Source organism: Balaenoptera physalus, assembly GCF_965194825.1.
Source record: "Balaenoptera physalus genome assembly, chromosome: 17".
Lineage (NCBI taxonomy): Eukaryota > Metazoa > Chordata > Mammalia > Artiodactyla > Balaenopteridae > Balaenoptera > Balaenoptera physalus.
In genome coordinates this window covers 5065199-5087874 of record NC_138895.1, presented here as the reverse complement: position 1 = coordinate 5087874, position 22676 = coordinate 5065199, and the positions used below count along the sequence as shown (strand labels likewise).

The 22676-nt window shown below is 47.0% G+C and overlaps 1 protein-coding gene across 4 annotated transcripts in view; it reads right to left on the bottom strand.

Annotated features, from left to right (window-relative positions):
* The window catches only part of LYN (LYN proto-oncogene, Src family tyrosine kinase), a 110921-nt gene that overhangs the window by 17303 nt on the left and 70942 nt on the right, over positions 1 to 22676 (bottom strand). For all 4 annotated transcript variants that reach the window (XM_082433018.1, XM_082433021.1, XM_082433019.1 and 1 more), the window contains exons 9-10: positions 18230 to 18412; positions 16081 to 16157 (exon numbers count right to left, since the gene is read on the bottom strand). In XM_082433018.1, coding sequence (XP_082289144.1) covers positions 16081 to 16157; positions 18230 to 18412 — 260 coding nt within the window. The remainder of the gene's footprint in view (positions 1 to 16080; positions 16158 to 18229; positions 18413 to 22676) is intronic.

Sequence of the window (22676 nt, the reverse complement as noted above, 5' to 3'; positions counted from 1 at the left end):
CATCAGCAGCTCAGAATGTGCGTCCTGAGCCTCTGTTTTTCTTGTAACTAAGGGAGAAGGACTCCAGCCTTACAGCTCAGAGGCAGGGAATCCGGAACCTCTTCCTCCACATCATGGTTCTGGGGCCGGGCCACGACTTAGAGGGCTTAGGAAACTGATTTAATCTTTCAGCTTTAAATCATCTGAGGGGATTCTCTACCTCTTGGGCCATGCCAGCGTCACGCCAGCATCAGGCTCAGTGATGCACAAACATGAGAAAACCTTGACTTTCTAAACCACCTGCCAGCACTAAAGAAGAACTAAAAATGTCTCGTCTCCATGTGCTAATTTCCAACTCTGTATTAGAGAGTCTGTGTGTGAAGCTACTGGGCATTTGAAGTAAAAAAGCACCCCTATTACCTAAAACGAGAATAATCATACAAGGAGATAACTTTAGTAATGTGTCTGTACTCCTGGATTAAAGCTACCTGATTCAGGGTTACATGTGCTTGTCATTTCTTGAGCTCTTCAGCCCAAATAGCGTGGCGGGTGTACATTTCCTAGTTCCTCTTTTTGTACCTTCAGTGGAAACATACGGTGACATGTTCTCTGTTTGATGTTTCTATGTGTGTGTGTGTGTGTGCATGTGTGCGTGTACACGCATGCACTGCTGCCCTGGGAGGACAGAGAGGAACTACTAGGCAAGCGAGTGACCCACTGGGATCCCAACCTGAGCCAGTAACACAGCGGCTTCTGGTGAAATCCCAGGCATCTAGTACCCAGTGAAAGTTCTAGGCACAGAGGAGATATTAAAAATGATGCTTCCTGGGCTTCCCTGGTGGCGCAGTGGTTGAGAATCCGCCTGCCAAGGCAGGGGACACAGGTTCGAGCCCTGGTCCAGGAAGATCCCACATGCTGCGGAGCAACTAAACCCGTGCGCCGCAACTACTGAGCCTGCGCTCTAGAGCCCCCGAGCCACAACTACTGATCCCACGTGCCACAACTACTGAAGCCCACGTGCCTAGAGCCCGTGCTCCACAACAAGAGAAGCCACTGCAATGAGAAGCCCGCGCACCGCAATGAAGAGCAGCCCCCGCTCACGGCAACTAGAGAAAGACCACGCGCAGCAACGAAGACCCAACACAGCCAAAAATAAATAAATAAAATTTTTAAAAAAAAATGATGCTTTCTGAGTGAGAGGCCAACCTCATCTTGTCAGGTGCGAAATAAGCCGCCCCCCAGCCCCATGGCCATCCTCCAGGGAGGCCTTTCAAATGTGCTGTGAGAAGGAAAGGCGTGACCATCGGGCACCCGCCAATCAGCTTCCCAGCCAGGGACCTGAAGGGCTGGAAACACACATGTGACCACAGAGGACACTCTGACCCCAAATACTGGGGATCCTGCCTCTCCCACTGCTGGTGTGAAGGCGACGCGCCAACCCCCCCACAGACGCACCCTCAGGGGCCCACAGGCACTGCCTCCTCCAAGGGGAAGAGACCCAGCCTCACCGGTCGGTGGGTGCACGGCATCCATCCCCGGCATCTGAGACCCCCAGCTGGTGGGGCATCTCGGAGGATCACCACGGACACTCCCTCTCTATGGCAGTGTTGCCAGTGTGTGTCTATTTTTCAGTACGTCAGTATCCACACACGTGATTTTACACCCACCCACAGGCATACACACCACGCAGATACATACAAACTTCTGGGACGTTTTCAGAACCCAACATTTCATAAAACATTATCCTTCTGCTTCCTCTGCCTATCATTTTCTACCCAACCCCCCGACACGCACACTTACATATGCACACACTTATGATGGGCAGGGTGGCGACAGAACGCAAAATGCTTTGCAGATGAATGTTTCCTGGGGTATGAGGTCAGAAACGTTAGATCAGAACAAAGTTTCCAGAAGCACCTGAGGTGAGCATACTCCTTTATATTCCCTCTCCAATATCCACGTTTAAGTAGAAAGTCTGTGTCCCCGTTCCCCAGATGAGGAGGAGACCCTGGGAGCGGCCTCCGCAGACATCTACACGCACCCCTGCCCGCACTGCACTGCGGAAGGCAACCCAGGACCCTCCTCTCTGGTCATCAAATACATTTACTGAGAAGGGAGTTGCCAGGGACCATCTGGGGCTCGCAGGATGGCGATGCTTGGGGCAGGAAATACCTAACACCAATGCCCGTTGGGTATATACAAGACAGACTTACTTTATGTGGCATACAACGCTGGAGAAGAAATCTCAATCAAGTTTTACAGACCAAGGCAGACTCAAATAATCCTCCTTGCAAGTGACCTTCCCTGCTAGCAATGACCACAGAGGTCACGCATCTTTTTCTGTTTTTCCCAGAAACCCAATCAATGCTGTGACCCCGGCATCCCACCCAGCCTGCCCCAGCCTCCAGCAGGCTCCCTCCATCTGGGGCTGAGGCTCTGAGCCACAAGCCTGTTCCCACGCATGCGATCAGTGCACGGACCGCGCAGGTGTCACCAAGGACCATGAAGGAAGCTCTGGACACACAATGGAGTGTTTGCACGGATGACCTCGCCGTGTGAGTCTTGCTTTAGGGTTCTGTGTTCGCCCGAATTCCTACCGCTGTTCTGAGAAACGGGCAAGTAACAGGCTATCTTGCTTAGTGAGTGATTTTTAAAATTTTAATGAGAAGAACCCACATGTGAGTCAGACGAGGGAGGAAATAAAGGAATAAAGGAACCTAATTGAGGGACTCGATGTGATCTCTCAAGCAAAGCTAAAATCTGCCCCAGGAAATTCCAGCCTGAATGAGAAACTGGAACCGAAAACCCAATCTGTCTTAGAATTGGCCGGTTGGAAAACATTTGTCACTTAGACAAGCAGTGAGAGAGATTGCACAAGAAACCTGCCAGAAAGCAGGAAAGACTAAATTTTGGGTTTCCTGTGGCTATACCTGTTCCATTAGGCATTGCTTGCCTCACTCTTTAAATATGTATTTCCTTCCTACACTTGGGGAAAGTAGAATTCAAATAATTAATTACTTTCAAAAGCCTTAGGAGGCTTACAAAATAATAATAATGCTAATATTAATAAGTTGGAACCAAACAAATGGGTTAAACCTACAGTCTCTCTGATGGGGTCTCAAGCCTCTCTGAAGGGTCCTCTCTATCACCCCTGGGGTCAATCCCAAACTGACCTAAAAAGACCATTTAATTACAACACAAAAATAAAATGTAAAAAAAACCAGGGAGTTTAAAGTGAGAACACACCTCCTCGGTACTCCAAACATGATGGCATTTGTTTTGTAGTACGTGGTAGTTTCTATAGATGTACTTTTCTATCTATTAATATTCATTGATCCTCCATACTGGATCCCTACACTCTTTAATCCATAATTTGGATAGAGGAAGGGATGGCATAGAGCTCATTCCTTGCTATGTTTGGAGGTCAAATTTCCTCGTATGTTTTAGCTTTATTGGGTTATTAAAATATTCTTCTTCATTCCTCTTTTCCAAGCAAAACTTCTAAGAAATAGTGGAGTTTATTGCTTTGATGATGATGATGGTGGTGATGATGGTGATACTGATGATGGTGGTGATGGTGGTGATGATTGTGGGTGATACTGATGATGGTGGTGATGGTGGTGATGACTGTGGTGATACTGATGATGGTGGTGATGATGGTGGTACTGATGATGATGATGATGGTACTGATGATGGTGGTGATGGTGGTGATGACTGTGGTAATACTGATGATGGTGGTGATGGTGGTGATGATGGTGGTACTGATGATGGTGGTGATGGTGGTGATGATAAGGGTGATGATGATGATGATGAGGAGGACGGTGACAGCTGCCATGTACTGGCTGCTTAGCCTGCCCAGGCATCTTGCCAGGCATTTATAATCCCTAAAACAAGCCTATGAAAGTAGCCAATATTCATAGTAAAGATGAGAAAGCTGAGTCTCAGAGAAGTAAAAATTTTTCCTAGATAGACTTGGATTTGAATCCAAATCTGGCTGGTCCCACCTCCTGTGCTCTTAACTATTTATCTATACTAGCTTCTTCCTTTAAAAAGAGCTACAAACAGTAGAGTGTTTGCAAGCTGACATCAGGAAAAAGGAGAGAAAGGAGAAATAATAACTAGATCATTTAAAAAGTGGCCATGTTAGGGGCTTCCCTGGTGGCACAGTGGTTGAGAATCTGCCTGCCAATGCAGGGGACACGGGTTCGAGCCCTGGTCTGGGAAGATCCCACATGCCGCGGAGCAACTAGGCCCGTGAGCCACAACTACTGAGCCTGCGCGTCTGGAGCCTGTGCTCCGCAACAAGAGAGGCCGCGACAGTGAGAGGCCCGCGCACCGCGATGAAGAGTGGCCCCCACTCGCCGCAGCTAGAGAAAGCCCACGCACAGAAACGAAGACCCAACACAGCCATAAGTAAATAAATAAATAAGTAAATAAAAAAAATTTTTTTTAAATAAAAAATAAAAAAAAAAAAAGCGGCCATGTTAAAGTCTGCAATCTGTAATACCTTCATAGCTGAAAGATGAGGGCAGAGCTTGACACGTACAAACTTAGGGCTGGTGAGGTTTCTGTGACGGATCAAAATTCAATCAATCCAAAAGCATGCAAGGCCCCATAGAGTCTCAGGGAGGCATGAGTTCCACATAGAAAACTGCACTGAATAACCATATTTAAACCAGCAAGTTTCCATTAAAGAGATTTACCTTCATTAGCAGCAAAGGAAGAACCATTTGTCAACTAATTCTCATAGACTTTCTCTTGCAAAAACTTATTGGACCAGTTCATATTCATTAGGATGGCTATTATAGAAACAAACAAAACAAAAAAACAAAAAACCAGAAAATAAACAGTGTTGTTGAGGAAGTGGAGAAATTAGCACCCTTGTGCACTGCTGGTGGGAATGTAAAACGGTGCAGCCACTGTGGAAACCAGAATGAGTGTTCCTCAAAAAATTCAACATCGGATTACCATGTGACCTATCAATTCCACCACTTGGTATATACCCCAAACAACTGAAAGTAGACACTTGTACAATATCTAACTGATATTTGTACACCCCTGTTCATAGGAGCATTATTCACAAAAGCAGAAAGTGGAAACAACTCAAGTGTCCATCAATGGATGAATAAAAAAACCAAAATATTTGGTCTATGCGAGCAATGGCATATTATTCAGCCATAAAAAGGAATGGATTCTAACACAGGCTACAACATCGATGAACTTTAAGGACAATATGCTAAGAGAAATAAGCCAGTCGCAAAAGGGCAAATACTGTATGATTCCACTCATACGAGGTACTTAGAGTATCAGATTCACAGAGACAGACAGTAGAATGGTGGCTGCCAAGGGCTGGTGGGAGGGAGGATGGGGAGTTAATGGGTACACAGTGTCAGTTCTGCAAGATGAAAAGGGTTCTGGAGATGCTGGTGGTGATGACCGCACAACAACATGAATGTACTTCATGCCACCGAACTGGGCACTTAAAAATGGATGAAATGTATGTTATGTGTATTCTATCACAATTGAAAAATAAAACTGGGAGCTTCCAGCTGTAGGGAAGCAGGAGCAGAGGTGGTAAAGGCTGTTGGCCACAGGGAGAGCGGGCAATGCCCATCACCCACCCCTGCGCAGTGTGCTGACGACCAAGGAAACGCTTCGACAGCTTGTGGTGGCACCCTGGATGGGGACGCCCATGCACACCTGGGGGACCAAACCACACTAGGCAGCGGTCAAGGCTCCTCCCGCATCACTTCGGCCCCGGGCCGCTCCTCAGTCTACCCTCAAATAAACCCGGCCTTGACGTGAACACACAATTAGGGATTAGAAGGAAGTAGACCAATGATGCCTCAGAAGACAGTTGGACAGTTGTGACTGTGGATCAGAGACTTACAATGAGTCATCTTGGATTTTATACAAAACGGGGGCAAGTTTCTTCTCAAAATCTCAAGTTTTCCACTCTGCAAAGTGGTGATAAGAATAGCATCAACCTGGTAGAGTCCAGATGAGACTGAAAAGGAGAATGCAAGGCTGCTCAGTGCATGATGGAGATGAATGATCACTATGACTAATATTAATACCACTACTATTCATAGCGAGAAGACCCACATCCAGACCTGGTTCATCATGGTGAACTGACAGAAGGGCTGCTCTCTTAGAGCCGAGGGGCTGTAGGTGGGAGGCTGCCCAGAGGCGCCCGAATGCAGCCTCAGGCACACTGCTTCCCCGCTGCTGAGTGGCTGTCGCCACCCTTAGGAGAAGCTGGATCCAGACTCTGCATCCGCTGACGGGGCTCCCTGATACCGGCTGCCTGAGGTTGTAAAGGGATGCCCTGTCGGGGTCACCCACCGCCAGTCAGGGAAGGGACTCCCCACTCTGTACCCCCAGGACAGGGCAGTCAAGAACCTACACTAAGATTAGAAATCTCCTTTGCTTACTCTCCCCTCTTCTGCATCAATTTCACCGCTACTACTGTCATCTAGATGACCTACCCCTGGATATCCCTGGTGGTTCAGTGGCTAAGACTAAGTGCTCCCAATGAAGGGGGTCCTGGGTATGATCCCTGGTCAGGGAACTAGACCCCGCATGCATGCTGCAACTAAGAGTTCGCATGCTGCAACTAAAGATCTGCGTGCCGCAACAAAGACCCGGTGCAGCCAAATAAATAAATAAATAAATATTTAGATGACCCACCCCTGATCTGCAGCTAACGAACCACGCTTATCACCCTGGAAGGAGAAGAAGGAAGCAGAACGTTCTCAACTTATGCAAGGGATGGAGAAACAAGAGAAAAGCCATTGGCACTTCTGTCCAGTCTTCTGCAGGAGAGAGGATGTGTGATGGCCAGATCAGTGCTGCCTCCGACGAGGAATGTGGCCTGACTGGGTGCGCCCCACACACCTGCAGCTGAGGAACAAGTCACTGGGCACAAACACGCAGTTCTGCTCGCTGAAAACAAGCTGTGACTGTCAAGTGACTCAGAAACACTCCTACTCTGATCTCTTATCTGGCTACTGGGGCCTAAGGACATACATGCAGAAAGTAAAGTTTTGTCCACAGAAATGTTTTGTATTGTTACTTACATTAGTGAAAAAGTAGAGATTCCCCAAATGTTCGTCTACCAGGGAATGGTAAGGAAATCATGATACAGTCACAGGAATAGAATATTATATTGTAATAGGTACATACATGTTTATGGAGAGTTTTCAATAAAATGAAAAACTGTAACATTCAGTTCAATACGTACAAAACAGCACATACGGTACAAACCTAACGTGTAATGAAAAGAATAATTAGAAAGGATGGATAATGATGAACCAATAACAAAAAATGGGTAAAAAGCTTAAAGAAACAGTTCCCAGAAAAATAAACTGCAAACAAAGAAGAAATAAAGGAAAAGATGCATGACCTCATCTATATTAAATAAACACAAATTACAGCAAGGAAATATGGAAGTTTGACCTATCAGACTGGATTAGAGAGAGTTAAGACTTATGTCTTAGGGGCTTCCCTGGTGACACAGTGGTTAAGAATCCGCCTGCCAATGCAGGGGACACGGGTTCGAGCCCTGGTCTGGGAAGATCCAACATGCCGTGGAACAACTAAGCCCATGCACCACAACTACTGAGCCTGCGCTCTAGAGCCCGCGAGCCACAACTACTGAGCCCACGTGCCACAACTACTGAGCCTGCTCTCTAGAGCCCACGAGCTACAACTACTGAGCCCACGCACCACAACTACTGAGCCTGCGCTGTAGAGCCCATGATCTACAACTACTGCAGCCTGTGAGCCACAACTACTGAAGCCTGTGCGCCACAACTACTGAGCCTGAGCTCTAGAGCCCGTGCGCCACAACTCTTGAAGCCTGCACGCCACAACTCCTGAGCCTGCACTCTAGAGCCCGCGAGCCACAACTACTGAAGCCCGCGAGCCACAACTACTGAAGCCCACGTGCCACAACTACTGAGCCTGTGCTCTAGAGCCCACGAACCACAACTACTGAAGCCGTGCGCCTAGAGCCCGTGCTCCACAACAAGAGAAGCCACCGCAGTGAGAAGCCCGTGCACCGCAATGAAGAGTAGCCCCCGCTCGCCGCAACTAGAGAAAGCCTGCACACAGCAATGAAGACCCAACACAGCCAAAACTAAGTAAATAAAATTTAAAAAAAAAAAGAGGTCTTAGAGCAGCACTCTGGCTGCTGTGTGACAGACGGGCTCTGGAAGAAGCAGAGCTGAAGCCCAAGGCTAGTTAGGCAGCTACAAGGTCATTCATCCTGTGAGTGTTCAACTTGGGTCAGAGTGACAGCGGGGAAGGAGTTGGGGCCTCTCAGCTCGCGCCCCGATTCCAAGCCCAGGCCCCACAGTGAAGTCCCTGGCCCCCCGGACATGTCCCGCTGGGTGTCCCACACTTCAATCCCCACAGCAAAAGCGACGCCCGCGCCCCCCAATCCCGGCGTCCACGCCCATCCAGACACCGGGCGTCGCCCTCGCTTTCCCTTCTGCACACCTGGGGTGGGCGGGGCTCCGTTCGGCCCACCCCCCTCCCGGGACCCCGGGCTCCAGCCCCGCTCCCTCCGCGGCACGGCTGTGCCCGGGGCAACGCAGGGCGTGCGGAGCTCGGCGCATCGCCTTCCTGCTTAGACGTTCACGGGCCCCCGTCACGCCCAGGACGAGGAGCAACCCGCCCGCGTTCGCGGCTGGGCTCCCACACCCGCCTCCTGGGCAACGCGGGGCAGCCTCCGGGTGGGAGGTTCGGTCCTCCCCGGACTCAGCCTCTTCAGGTTTCGGTCCCCCGGGCCAAAGTGCTCTTTGGTTTGGGGGCACGGGGGTGGGGAGGAGGCCGGGGTGCTGAGAAATCTAACTCTGATGGAAAAGCTCCAGGACGGTTCCTGCCCACGTCACGGTGTTCCCTTTAAAGACGAGCTTGGATGGAGCGCAGACACGCCCCTGCCCCCTCCTTCCACCTTTCGGGGTCTCAGGTTTACAGAACACAGCAGACCAAACCAAAGTCAGCAGCAGCAGAGTATCTTCGGAGCAGAGCACCTGTGGTTTCTACAGCGAGCACGGGGTCGGGGGTGGGGGGGGCCGGGGTTGGGGTGGGGGGAGGTCAGAGGCCAGTGGGGAGGCCCAAGGGCACGTGACAGTAAATGCAAATAGCACCCACGGATTCCTCAAAGGTAAAGTAAAACTCCCGAGAGACCATCTGCTGAGCATAATCATTTTCCCCTTTTCTCCAATACGTACATCTCTTCGGTTACCTACAAATCACTTAACTGCTCCTCCCGCGGAACCCAGGGGTTGGCAATGCTTCCGGCTTTCCTTAACGTCCGTGTCTAGCTCTCAGGGTCCCTGCTGCCACCCCGTTACCCCTCTCCTGTGCCCTTACGCACCACGTTCCCTCAGCCAGAGCCGCCTCCCCACATCCGCCCCTGCCCAGCCTCGCAGGCCTAACGCTGTCTGCCAGGCTCACCGCCCAGGAGGCCTCCCCTCCTGCCGTTCCCGCCCCGCTTGGGCTCCACGCTGCTCCTCGGGCCCTGAAGGCAGCCCGCAGCGCGGCCCGCTCAGCCCGGGCCACGGCCCCAGCGTGCTGCCCGCTGCCAACCTGCCACTTCCCCTCCTCCTGCAGCAAGCCATCAGCTCCCTGACACAGGGATGCGCCTTGCTCATCCCAGCCCTGGCGCACGCCTGGCTGAGCGCAGCACACGCTGTGGTGAAAAGGGGGGGTACCGAGGGGGTGAGGGGAGCACGGGGAGTGCGAGCGACGTGCTTAAGACAAAGAGCAACTGAATTGACTCTGCAGCCCCCCTCCAGTGCGTTCACGTCTGCGTTTAAAAATAAGCAGCTGGTAATGAGCCCTGCCCGCTCCTAAACTACTTTGATTTGATTCTAGCCTTGCGGGCTTCCAAGATGAGTATTTGAAGAGGAAATTATTTTGTGACTTATAGTCATGCTGACCAGAAATTGCCGCGCCTGGATAAACTCATACCCAGATAAGAGGCAGAGCTGGCACGTAGACCAGAAGTCCCACCACCTCCCCCTGGACATGAGCTGAAAGCTTCCTATTGGTGCTAGAAAGGTTTCCAGTCAAAATTAAAGCAAGAATAACTTCTTCTGCCTTTTCTGCTATGTTAAACAACCAGTCGTGCTTCTTCTGCTTAAATATGCCAGACACCCCAACCGCCTAACAGAAAAAAAAAGTTCCTGTTTTACGCTATTTTATTTTATTTTTTAATTAATTAATTAATTTTTGGCTGCATTGTGTCTTCGTTGCTGCGCACGGCCTTTCTCTAGTTGCAGCGAGCTGGGGCTACTCTTCCTTGCAGTGTGCAGGCTTCTCATTGTGGTGGCTTCTCTTGTTGTGGGGCACAGGCTCTAGGTGTGAGGGCTTCAGGAGTTGTGGCTTGTGGGCTCAGGAGTTGTGGCATGCGGGCTCAGTAGTTGTGGCTCGCGGGCTCTAGAGCGCAGCCTCAGTAGTTGTGGCGTGCAGGCTCAGTAGTTGTGGCTCGTGGGCTCTAGAGCACAGGTTCAGTAGTTGTGGCACACGGGCTTAGTTGCTCCACGGCATGTGGGATCTTCCAGGACCAGGGCTCGAACCCGTGTCCCCTGCATTGGCAGGTGGATTCTTAACCACTGCACCACCAGGGAAGCCCTTTACGCTATTTTTAAATGACAGCTTCCTATTCTTCCAACTTTTTCAGAAGGAAGCTGCGTATGATCAGTTTTGCAATGCTGACAGTAACTCTACTTTCATTTGTCCATCTTGTAAGTTTTCATGGCTGAAGTTTAAGTCTCAGACATAAAATTCATTATTCAGAAAAGATAATAGAGGATTTACGTGCCTGTCACCTGGGTACTACATTTGTATGATGCATTCATATTCCTTTGTTTAGAGCAATGTCAAAATCTTATATCAGCATCCTCTGAATATACTCAGAAGCATTCATTTTAACTTTTGGGTGATAATTGACACAGATATTCTAAGTAGGAGGAGATTTTCTTAGTCGTAGAACATCAGAGCCGAGGCAACAGGAAAGCTGACTGGTGACTCCCTCTCACAGAGGAGGACCCCGGGGCCAAAGGGATGATTCTCCCCAGGCTGGAGCAGGTTTTCCAACTCTCAGCTCAATGCTTTCTCCACCATTAACATCATCAATAGCTCCATTCACAAAATGACACTGATACTTCTCCTATTGTGTAGAAAGAGAGAACCACCGTGTCTATAAGACGGTTTACATTGGAAATGGCTTCCAAGCAGTGGTTCCTCAATGACACACAGCGAGGGACCACCATGTCCTGATGGCCGTGTGACCCCTCAGCAGGGCGGACCCGGCTCAGACGATTTTGTGGAATTAACTGTCTCTGCAGTGCTGGCCGCTTCCCCTGGAGGAGGGTCTTGTGGTTGAAAGAAGAGCCGAGAACGTGGGGCCTCCCTAGAGTCACGTATGAGAATTCCCGTGTAAAGAGGGGAGATCAAATATGAGGTGGAGAGGGGACCCAGCCTCCCGGATGAAACGCAAACCAAGTCTGTCACCTGAGTTTCCACGTGCCACTGAACCCGATCCGGCGTTTCGATGTGATTCTCCCTCCAGCTTAGCTAGATTAAATGTGATGACACTGTTAATTAGGGGTTAATACCAATAAAGGTTTTGAAAATAACGTAGTTGCTTCATTATGATATTATTTGTGGGTGGGGGAGGTATGGAGGGGAGCCTTGAGCTGGACAATGAGATCCTAACTTATCTTTTAGATTCTTTACAAAGAGACAGAATGAGGAGACCCACTCATGGGCAAGTACTCCAGAAACTTCCCCACAACAGCCCCCTCCAGACACTTCAGACCCCATTTACCACCAACAGACTGGTGGGTTCCAACTTAGAGTTATGACAACGGATCCCCAGTCTATATGCTGTTTTCTTGGTCAGTAGATACCGTAATGAGGGCGGACCCAGAAGCTCTGATGTCAAAGGCCTTTGTACTAAACTGGCTGAGAATCACATGATGGTAGACTGAGGTATCCTACCTGCCTTGCTTTCCCAATTTCCAACTTAAATGTGGCTTAAACTTTAACACTAGGGGGCAAACTGTATCTTGAGCATGATCACTTTGTGATAGAAAAATCTACATCTTGGTAATAGAGATTTTGGGGGGAAAAAATGCTAAATATATTATTAATTCTGATAATCAAAATCCTTAAAAGGGGAAAATGCATATCAGCATAGTGTCAGGTGCAAAATCATCACAGGGGCAACTCGGCTCACGGAATGACAGTGGGGTGCAGAGGAAAGAAGCAGTTATTTACAGTCAGAGGAACCAGGATGGAGCCCAGTAATTTCTACCCACTTGTCTGTAACCTTGGGCAAGTCCAAGGTAAAATGTATTAAAATGTATCCTCATCTGTAAAATGTATTAAATAACAACATAAATGCTTTCAAGCTTGTTGGGCTCAAATTTAATGATGGAACCAGAAGTGTTTTATTATCTAGAAAGAGTTAAAGAAATGTTACTTGCTGCCATGATTATAACAACAACTTTGATTCTCCCGTTTTTATTACAGTTTTACTCACACCTAATTGTCCATTTCGATTTTGGTACTTTTTATAACTCAGGGATGTTGCCTCCAGAGACCAAGAAATGCTTTGATTCCCTGGCCTGAATTACAACATGACTTATCTGACTTCCATATTGCAACTGTGAATTTTCCACTTCTTTTTCCTCTCCGTTTGACAAGTCTACGATTCCATTTCTGCCTTTGCTGAAGGGAATTCCCACAGATTTCACCCCCTCCTCTTTTCAAGTTCATTTTTCTTCTCTCACATGAGGCAAGGGCTGGAAGGGAATTAGGCAAAGTCTCTCTGCTCTGAAGTTATCAAACTTTCTTTGCCAAGGGGGCATTTTCCTACTTCAGCGCAAAAAGGCCAAGATGGCTTCATTTAATACAAGAAGGAAAGCACTGGATAGAGCTGATTTAGTTGGGATTTCTTAATCTCCATTAAGTGAAGAGGAAGGCGGGTGTGGCCTGAGACATGGCTTGCGGGGTGTGGATTATACTGGAGCTGCGAAGAGCCTTTCAGAACTCATCCTGAGACAGGAAGTGATGAAATCAGCTCTCACATGAACAATCACGTGCCCTCACCTCCTTCCTGTCTCGATGGGCCCTCAGGGAGAATAGGGAGGGGAAAGGAGCATGGGGAAGTAGGTGGTGGGGAGAGGGAAGAAGAGGCCAGAGGAGAGTCTGGGAAAAGTCCCAGCGCTGCCCCTCACATACCCCTCCCCCCTCCCATCTCCCCCGTTTCCTTATTCTTCTGGAGCTGGGAGTCAGTCAACTGGTTTATTTCTACTCTCAGTCTCCCATTGTGAAAACCTGCTGCATTTAACTACAGTTTCTTGTGCACACTCAGTTTCCCAAACCTCAGATGCCATTGACAATGCAAATGGAAAAAGGAAAGTGTAAACGTATTTTACAGGCTACTAATTGTTAGCGTTCAAACACCACATGGACTCACCGATTCTTCTGCTTTACCCTATTTCCACTCTAAATAGTCAAGTGGAGAAAAGGGGTAGGAAAGGCTGGATTATTAGGTATCCGGGTGTCCTGTATCCCCTTCTTTTTTTTTTTTTTTTTTTTGCCGCACCACGCATGTGGAATCTTAGTTCCCCCACCAGGGATGGAACCCACGCCCCCTGCATTGGAAACACGGAGACTTAACCACTGGACTGCCAGGGAAGTCCCTGTCCTGTATCACCTTGGGCCAGCTTTATTCATATTTACTATTCTTGAGTTATTCACTATGGGAAAGCTACAATGTTAATTACTGGCACATGATGGAGAGGAAAAGGAGAAAAAATTCAGAGATGACTTTCTTTGTATAGAGATCATTTCAGAAAGGCACATGAAGACGGAGGGGTGTTGGTTACTGCCAGTCATAAAGGGAACAGGCGGTATCCCAGTGGGATGGGGCAGCGGGCACGGTTAACGGGAGCAGGTGTGTGTGGTATATGGTCTCAGACTGAGACCGGGGCTCACAGGTCCCACCCTCGTTGCCAAGGTGCAGGCCCCTCCAATATTATAATAAGAAAAGCCACAAGCAGATGAAACAGATGATAAGTAAGGGGCAGCAGGTCTCATGCGCTCCCCCTTGAGGGAAGGGCTGGGGAAGAGTCTGGGCAAGGTTTGCACCGTGAACAAAGACGGACTCGAAAGGACACGGATCCCGTTGTAAAGACCATGAGTTTCATGCTGACCCCACCTGCTAGGGCCTTTCTGAGTGCAGCTGCCTCTCCACGGACACTCAACACTCCTGCACTTAGAACTAGATGTTGTACCCAACAGTCACTGCTGGGAAAGCCAGCCTGAGACAGGTAAGCAAGAGCACCATCCCGTGAGCTGGCTTTGGTACTCTGGCTTGGATGGTGACCAGTGGCAGTGGCTTTGATTGCACCCGGCCCCTCCTGGAACCTACAACCTGAAAGTCATGGTCAGTGCCACGCTCTGTGATAACTGACTTGGCGAGTTACAAAGGTTTAGAAAGCAACCTTTCTCCACACCTCATTTCTGTTAGAAAAAGTTAACCTTTGTAGTAATAGGAGTAATTTAAAAGTTAAAGACTAGAGACGGAGGCCTTGACTTGGACCTTAAAACCTCCGAAGATGTCAAGGTACTATGAGATAAGCTATACAAAATCAAATACAAAATGCCCACATGACAAGATGAAGTCCTACTCAGGTGTAGTACACGCCCCGACATGCTCATTTCCACCCTACAGAACGGTAGGCACAGATCAGACCCTTAGGGCTGGGGCGGGGGTGACCACTCAGGCCTCCAGGCCACGTGCCCCGCTCCTCCACACCCCTGTCAGCCCCTTTCCCTTTCAGGAGCCTTTACAACCCCCTCTCAATGCCCTCATCCAACAGGGCGAGCGGAGGGCCTCGTTCATCGGTGCCAAGAGGGACCCAAGCTTTGACTTTAACCCTCGACACATCTCCTTGAAGCAGCAATGACCACGCGCCTCGGACAAGCGAATACACTGACCCAAGGAGGCAAAGGCCCTCCTGACAGTGGCTACCGAGTGGCCGAGCCTCGGCACCAGCTCCAGTCGAGGACACTGGGCTCCGGCTCTGCCCCCGACACTCTGCTGCACAGTATGTGTTCTGGGTCTTCCTCAAAGCGCTTGACCCGTGGACTAAGTCATTCCTTCAGCCTCATCTTCCCAAGAAGGCCTTATCAATTTCCCAAGTTTTAAAAGAGGGTCTGAGGAAGAAATGGGCATAAGAAATGAAGACCATAACGACCCCCCTTTCCCAGAACTTCTAGAAACCTCTCATGCTCCTTTGGGCATTATGGTATGTGGTCTTCCCAGCATGAACCACCCATGACCAGTATCAAGAGACAAGCAAATCGCTGAACATGACTGACGGACACAACGAAACCCTGAAAAGTCAGTAGCTGGCAACATGCAAATGTGCATTTCCTTGCGATGCCAGGCACAGGGCTGGGTTTCTGGGTAACTTCCCTCTTCTCTTAAATACACTTCAGAAAACATCATGTGGTTCCAAACTAAACAAATTTGTAACTTTTAGGCTAGTACTAGAAATGCTATAAATGAGTATTTCTCAGAATCCTAAAGACACACCAAACAAGAAGGAGTGAAAGGGGGTAGAGAGGGAAGGAAGACAGTTCCTCTGTTTTCGGGAACACTGAGGACTTAAAAGCATCAGTACTTTAGATCAGTAACTTAAACACCACAGATGCATCACTTAGAAGGTGCTGTGCTTACACCCCGTGGAGTTCTTCTCCAAAATGCACACAAAGTGATCAGCTCAGTCGTGCTGTTTCTATCTCTCACGCAGAAATGAATACAAGTATAAAGAGGTGGACCTGGGTCAGAGACGAGGGCGTCCAAGTCAACACTCGATACGTGCACACACACATTCCAAGGGAAACACCCATCGCCGCCTCCAAAGACACGTCCTTTGGGAGATCTTTTTGTTATCACCGCTACCGGGAAACACAACGCAAAGGCCTTCTCCCTGGAAGTACAATTCCATCCCGAGTCTGAAGCAGGGAGGTTTTGCAAATTTACAGCGTGCCGGTTTTTTCATACTTCACCTGAGCAGAGAAGTCAATCAGCTTTGGAAGCAGCACTTTGCCCCCTTCGTCACTCTTCAGGAAATCCAGCAAGCTGCCTGTTGACAGAGGAAGCGATCGTTAGTGTAGTTCAAACACACAAGAAAAAAATCCAAACAGAATTCAAAAGATCATTCCTACTGGCAGGGCAGGGCGGGGCGAGGGGGACCACGCAAAATGACTGCTTTGTAAATCTGTGTGGTCACAGCGCCTTTTCCTGACGTGGGTCAAACCTTGTCCCCTTTAACTTGTCTCCTTTGACCTGATGTGAAATGTACATGAGCTCCAGGTAAGAAAAGGTGACGGTGGATGCTGCTTTCTCGCTACTGAGCACTTCGTACCTGCCACCACGGTACACGTCCTGTAGCACCTGATCTCCAGAGCTTCGCTGGCACAGAAACGAGCCAGTCGGCCTGCCTGTGTCCACAGCAGCCGCTCAGTTGGGCTACTGCCCTCCGTGTCCAGCACGGATCTCAGCCATGCCCCAGGCGCCCAATGAGCATTTGATGAACCAACTGCGCTCTGGAGGAAAGTGAGACCTTACTTAAAGGGGCGCGTGCCCACAGGCAAAGTCTCCTGCTTCCTGGGGCTTCATCTCTAAAACACGACCTGCTTCTTCTTCTAGAACTTATGGTGCCAACCTGAGGGTAGGCTTGGGCCAGTTCTGTACCTCGTCCGAGTCCCTTTCAAGAGAGGGCAGGTCCCAGGAGATCTATCAGAGTCCGCGGGAGGACATGTTTAAAGCACGTGCCAGGGAGCTGGCAGGTAGTAAGCGCTCAATTAATCCACAACAAACACTGCTATATTTAAAATGGATAACCTACTGTACAAGGTTACAATGGATACAAGGACCTACTGTATAGCACAGGGAACTTTGCTCCATATTACGTAACCACCTAAATGGGAAAAGAATTGGAAAAAGAATAGATACGTGTATATGTACAATATAACTGAATCACTTTGCTGTACACCTGAAACTAACACAACATAGTTAATCAACTATCCTCCAATATAAAATTAAAAGTTTAAAAAAATTAAAAATTTGTAAAAAAATCCACAACTCAGAACAGTGGTACTTAGCCCTCAGACTGCTGGGAAGATTGAGTGAGATCCCCCAGGGAAGACGTCAAGAGCAGTCTGACATATAGTAATTGCTCAATACAAGGTAGGCACTGTTATCCGGAGAAACTCATGTTTACATTTATGATTAAGAAATATTATTAGTTAATTAACCCAACAAGTATCTACTGAACTGCTGCTTAAATGTCTGACCCTGAGCCTGGTTTCTGGGTTGTAGCAACCTAAGCCACAGGCAATAGGGCTTTTTAAAAAACAATGTTCTTTATTGGAAGGACTCTGGGGGACTAATATTCTGAAATATTAACATATATTAAATAAGAAAATGCAATAATCATCTATCTAACCTATTCAGCTATGACATACACTATAATCTCCATTCTGCAGGAGACCACTGTTAATTCTGGATTATGGCTTATGTGTCTTTTCTTCCTTCATTCCTTCCGAAGATTCTTTAGAAATCACTTAGCAGTTTATTAGTATTTCTACTGAACTGGAGGCAGAAGGGTGGTGGTTCCAGATCCTTCATCTGAAGGTGACAACAATGGGAGAAAAGCTGGTGGCTCGAAACCTCTTCCTCAGGGATTCTGTGATGACACAGGAATTTGACCTTGACAAGCTTTAAAAATATTTACATTTTGAAGTGACACCCTGAACATTTAGGTGACACTAAAGAGGAAATGGAACTGGTTTTGAAATTTTGAGAACTCACATTTTGAACCCATAACAATAATACTCTTACTTGAGATCCATATTTACTTATTTGACAGATACTTCCTGGGGGCTGACTAGGTATGGGGTGCGACTCTTGGAGCTAATGTGTACATGGAGACAAGTGCAGAGAAACTAGGAAGACGACAGATTCATTTTATAACAGGTGACTTCCACTGATGTGGTTTATGAAAAGGCTTCAGTCTCCTATATGTGCTGATGCTTTGGTAGGGAGCCTGCTGTTTTACAATTTGAAGTATCTGCATCTTCTCGGAACGCTTAGGTGTTTTCCTTTTTGAGGGTCTGGCCTCCGCAAGCACGGGTGCCGGTGGGTGGCACTCACCCTTGGCCATGTACTCGGTGATGATGTAGATGGGCTCCTCCTTGGTGACCACGGCGTACAGCCGCACCAGCTTGTCATGCTGCAGGGTCTTCATGAGGTTGGCCTCTTCCAGGAATGCTTGCACAGACATTGTGCCTGGTTTCAGGGTTTTTACAGCCACTTTGGTACTGTTGTTATAGTAACCTAGGGAGAGAAAAGAAGGGAGGCCGTGATTTATCAAAAACTTCATGCAGACTTAGAAGAATATTTAGTTATAGACAGAAAAAACTTCTATGAACTCTACAGTGTTAACATTATCTAAAACCTGTTTATGTAACATTAGGGGCAGCTGAGTAAAGGGTAAATGGGAATTCTCTGTACTATCTTTACCAAAAAACCCCTAGAATTATTCTGAAATCAAAAGGTTTTTTTATAAAACAATGGTAAAATAAAGCTCCATATATGCACTGCACCATTTTCTCTAATTAATAAAATGTTCTTTATCCAAGACCAAAAAACCACACACACCAAAGCTCTATATACTCCTACGTACACACAAATCCTGACAATGGTATGGAAGAAAATACACCAAAATACACCGAGGACTGGCTTAATTATGGGTGATTTAAATTTTGTTCACCATACCTTTAACTCTTTACCAAATTTCCTGAAATGAATATGTATTATTTTTATAATCAGAAAAGAAAAAGCTTTGCACTTGAAAAAAATTTACTAACTTTAAAGTACAAACAATACACTAGAGTCAAATAAACGTTTCCCAAAGTTTTCAAAGAGAACTGGATTCTGCGTGAACGAAGGGCTCTGGGCTGAACTGTCCGGGGACCATGGCCCGCCCCACTCGCTGTGCCAGGAGATGCAGCAGGAGTGCGGACAGTTCATCAGGGAAGATGCCTGTCCGAGTCGATTAACTGCAGCATTTCCCACACTTGCTTGAGCCCGGAACACTTCTTCATGTACCTTTTCACACCCCACAGAACGTACTTTGGGAAATACTGCCTACTTAATCTAGTTCCCCCAGGGCACCGCTTTTCTGGGACCTGCCTCAATGATGTGCTTACTTTCAAGCTTGATTTTTCTCCTGGGAAAGCTTTTTCTCAGTTTGTAAAGCAGAAGTAGAGATAATCACATGCCCCTTTCCTTTCCTTTCTGTTTCCATAGTTCTCGAAGGGTAAGATGTGACAAAGAGAGAGAGTGGCATGGACATAGATACACTACCAAACGTAAAATAGGTAGCTAGTGGGAAGCAACTGCATAGCACAGGGAGATCAGCTCTGTGCTTTGTGACCACCTAGAGGGGTGGGATAGGGAGGGTGGGAGGGAGGGAGATGCAAGAGGGAAGAGATATGGGAACATATGTATATGTATAACTGATTCACTTTGTTATAAAGCAGAAACTAACACACCATTGTAAAGCAATTATGCTCCAATAAAGATGTTTAAAAGAAAAAAAAAAAGAAGTACAAAAAAGGGTGAGGAGGGAGGGAGTGGCAGCTGGTCACCACCACGAGTCATCCTGCAGGTCACCTCTACTTGGTGGGTTACAGCCTGATAGCACCTGCCCCAAGAAAGACACAAGTCTAAGGAACGGCGATGTGAAAATGTCCAGTCCCTTTTCAGGTCACACGATTATTAGCATATACACAGCTTATGCTCAGTGAAAATCAACAATGGTGGTTGGTCTTTGGGTGGCAGAATTTGGGGCAGCTTTGACTTTCTTTTGTTCTTTTTTATTTTGATTAAATTTGTGAATGAGTATATATCTTTTTTTTTTTTTACAAAAGGAATTATTTTTAAAAAGAAAAGGAAGTATGTTTCTACTTCCACACCTTCCAATGGGTAAAAAAAAGTATTAGTTTACAGCTAACAGTCAACTCTAGTTAGTGATTTTTCTTCTTATCATTAATACTGCTTTTTCTGCTAAAACTTTTCCTTTTATATTCTCCTTTGATTTGTACTTAGTAGTAGCTTTCCATGCATTACAGAAAAATGAAGAATGCAGTATATAAAATAAAGTAAGCGTGGGAACACATGATAAGACAGTAATATAAAGCTGACAAAATATTGTCCTAGGTCATTATCAAAAGCCACAACCTACACAAAATAATGGAATTACGAATATATTAAATTGATTTCCATCTCCATGCATAATTACAAACAGTACGACCTTTCATGGCTGTAAAGAGTAAATTGAAAGTAAATCCCACAAACAAAAGTCCTTTTAATATTACATTTGCATCAAAAAGGTTCCATTATAATTTGTTTAAGAGTTCATAAATAGGTCTTCATTTACATCGATATATCCGTGGCAAAGTACAGCAAGGCGTAACAAGAAAATATACCCTCTTTGATATATAAAACTGACAAAGGACTAGTGTCCAGAATATATAAAGAATTCCTATAAATCAATAAGAAAAATAGAAAAATAGGCAAAAGCTTGGATGGGCATTTTAAAAAGAAGAAATTCTAATGACTAACAAACTTGTGAAAGAAACTCAATCTAATCAGTAATCAGCGAAATGCAAATAAAGCCACAGGGAGAAACAACCACCCAGCAAGACAAAAATGACAAAGTCTGACAATCTTGAGTGCTGGTTAAGTGCCGGCCCCTTGGCAGGGGAGCTGGCGCAGTTCCTGCAGGTCCTTTCCTGGGCTCTTTTCTGAGCATCACTGAAATTCAGTCGTAAAGCTTCTGTCTCCAACAATATCCTCAAGGTCCCTCGAAGGATGTAGACACAGCAGACTCCTTTCTAGTGCAGTTGTGTTGAGTGACCACCCACTCGGGCTGTGCCGACCTGGGGCCCACATCTACCCAGTACCACTGTGCTGTCAGGAAATGGAACACTGCCGACCCTTGTACGTTGCTGGTGAGAGTCTAACCCGGACGAGAGCTTTGGAAATTAAGTCAGCAGCATTTCGTGGAGCTGAAGATCTTCACGGTTGAAGATCACACTTGTGATCCAGCAAATCCGCTCCTGGTCATCTAGAGAAACTCATGTACCCGCGCACCAACCAGCACAAAGATGTTCCCAGTAGCCTTGTGCACAGTAGCCAAAACGTGGGAGCGACTCCAGGGCCATCAATAAATAGTGAGAAATAGGTAGGATTCCTTTACATAAAGTTCAAAACCCGGCAAAACTAACCTATAGTGTGCACACACACCTCCATATTCAAAAATAGCAGAACTACAAAGAAAAGTCAGGAAATTATGGCAAAGTCAGAACGGCAGCTGCCTTCGGGGGACAGGCGGGGTTGTGACCGGCAGGGGGTGAGTGGGCGCTTCGGGCTGCGACCTCAGTGGTCACCACGCAGGTTTTCATGTTGTCATTAGTTACGAAATCCAACATTTGTGTGCTATGCACTTTTCTGTCTGCTTGTTACATCCCGTAGCAACCAAAGAGAAAAGAGCAGAACTACTCTCCCTTTGTCGTCATAAAAGCCATGGGACTCATTCAGACTTCCACATAAAATAAAATTATGGGTAAAGGATGGAGAGAAAAACGCTTTCCAAGCGTAGGGGGAAAAGTTAGCAGGAAATACTGCAGCTGCTAAAGATATTAAAAATGCTGATAAAGAGTTTGAGACGAACAGTGAATAAAACAGCTGTGTCAAACACAGCTCCAGGATGGCCACAGCCTCCGCCCGGTGGCCTCTTAGGGCTCTGACATTTGCGCGATAGGGCAGGTTTCCACCTGCACTAAAGGCATGATTTTTATTCAGCGCTAAGGATCAAACTGTACTGTACCAAGATATCCCCTGGTAGTGGCAGGTTCACACCAGTCACAGAGATTTGGATTGTCATTACAGATGGAAACATACACACCACTATGTATAAAATAGATAGACAACAAGGACCTACTGTATAGCACACGGAACTCTGCTCAATAGTTTGTAATAACCTAGAAGAGAAAAGAATCTGAAAAAGATTCTTATATGTAACTGAATCACTTTGCTGTATACCTGAAACTAACACAACATTGTAAATCAACTATACTTCAATAAAAAATAAATAAATTTTTAAATAAATAAATAAAAAGGGAGTTGCAAAGCGATTTTAAAAAATCTTTTGAAGGTAGTAAATAATTTCGTGTGGGTGCTGTTCTTTGCCACAGGTAAAGAAAGCCAAGAAAGCTCCAACTCCAGGTGTGACTAACTTGTCAAAAAGAGGCTGACTACCACATAATGGAGGGTGGTTTTACAAAAGATGCACGTAGTTGATTTTAGAAGGCGGCTGGTGATTCATGTCAATGCAGCTGTGGCTCCTATGAAAACTGATCCAGCAAAATTCAACGCAAAATCAGCTTCCTTTCTTTCCCAAAGTCTCTTCAGAGACCGAGTGGCAACAGGAAACATCACCCTTCGTGTCACTGATGGGTCAGTTCCCTGGGAATCCAACAGCCCACTGAGGAAAACGTGTCTCCAAGCCAGATGTCAGAGGATTACCGGGACA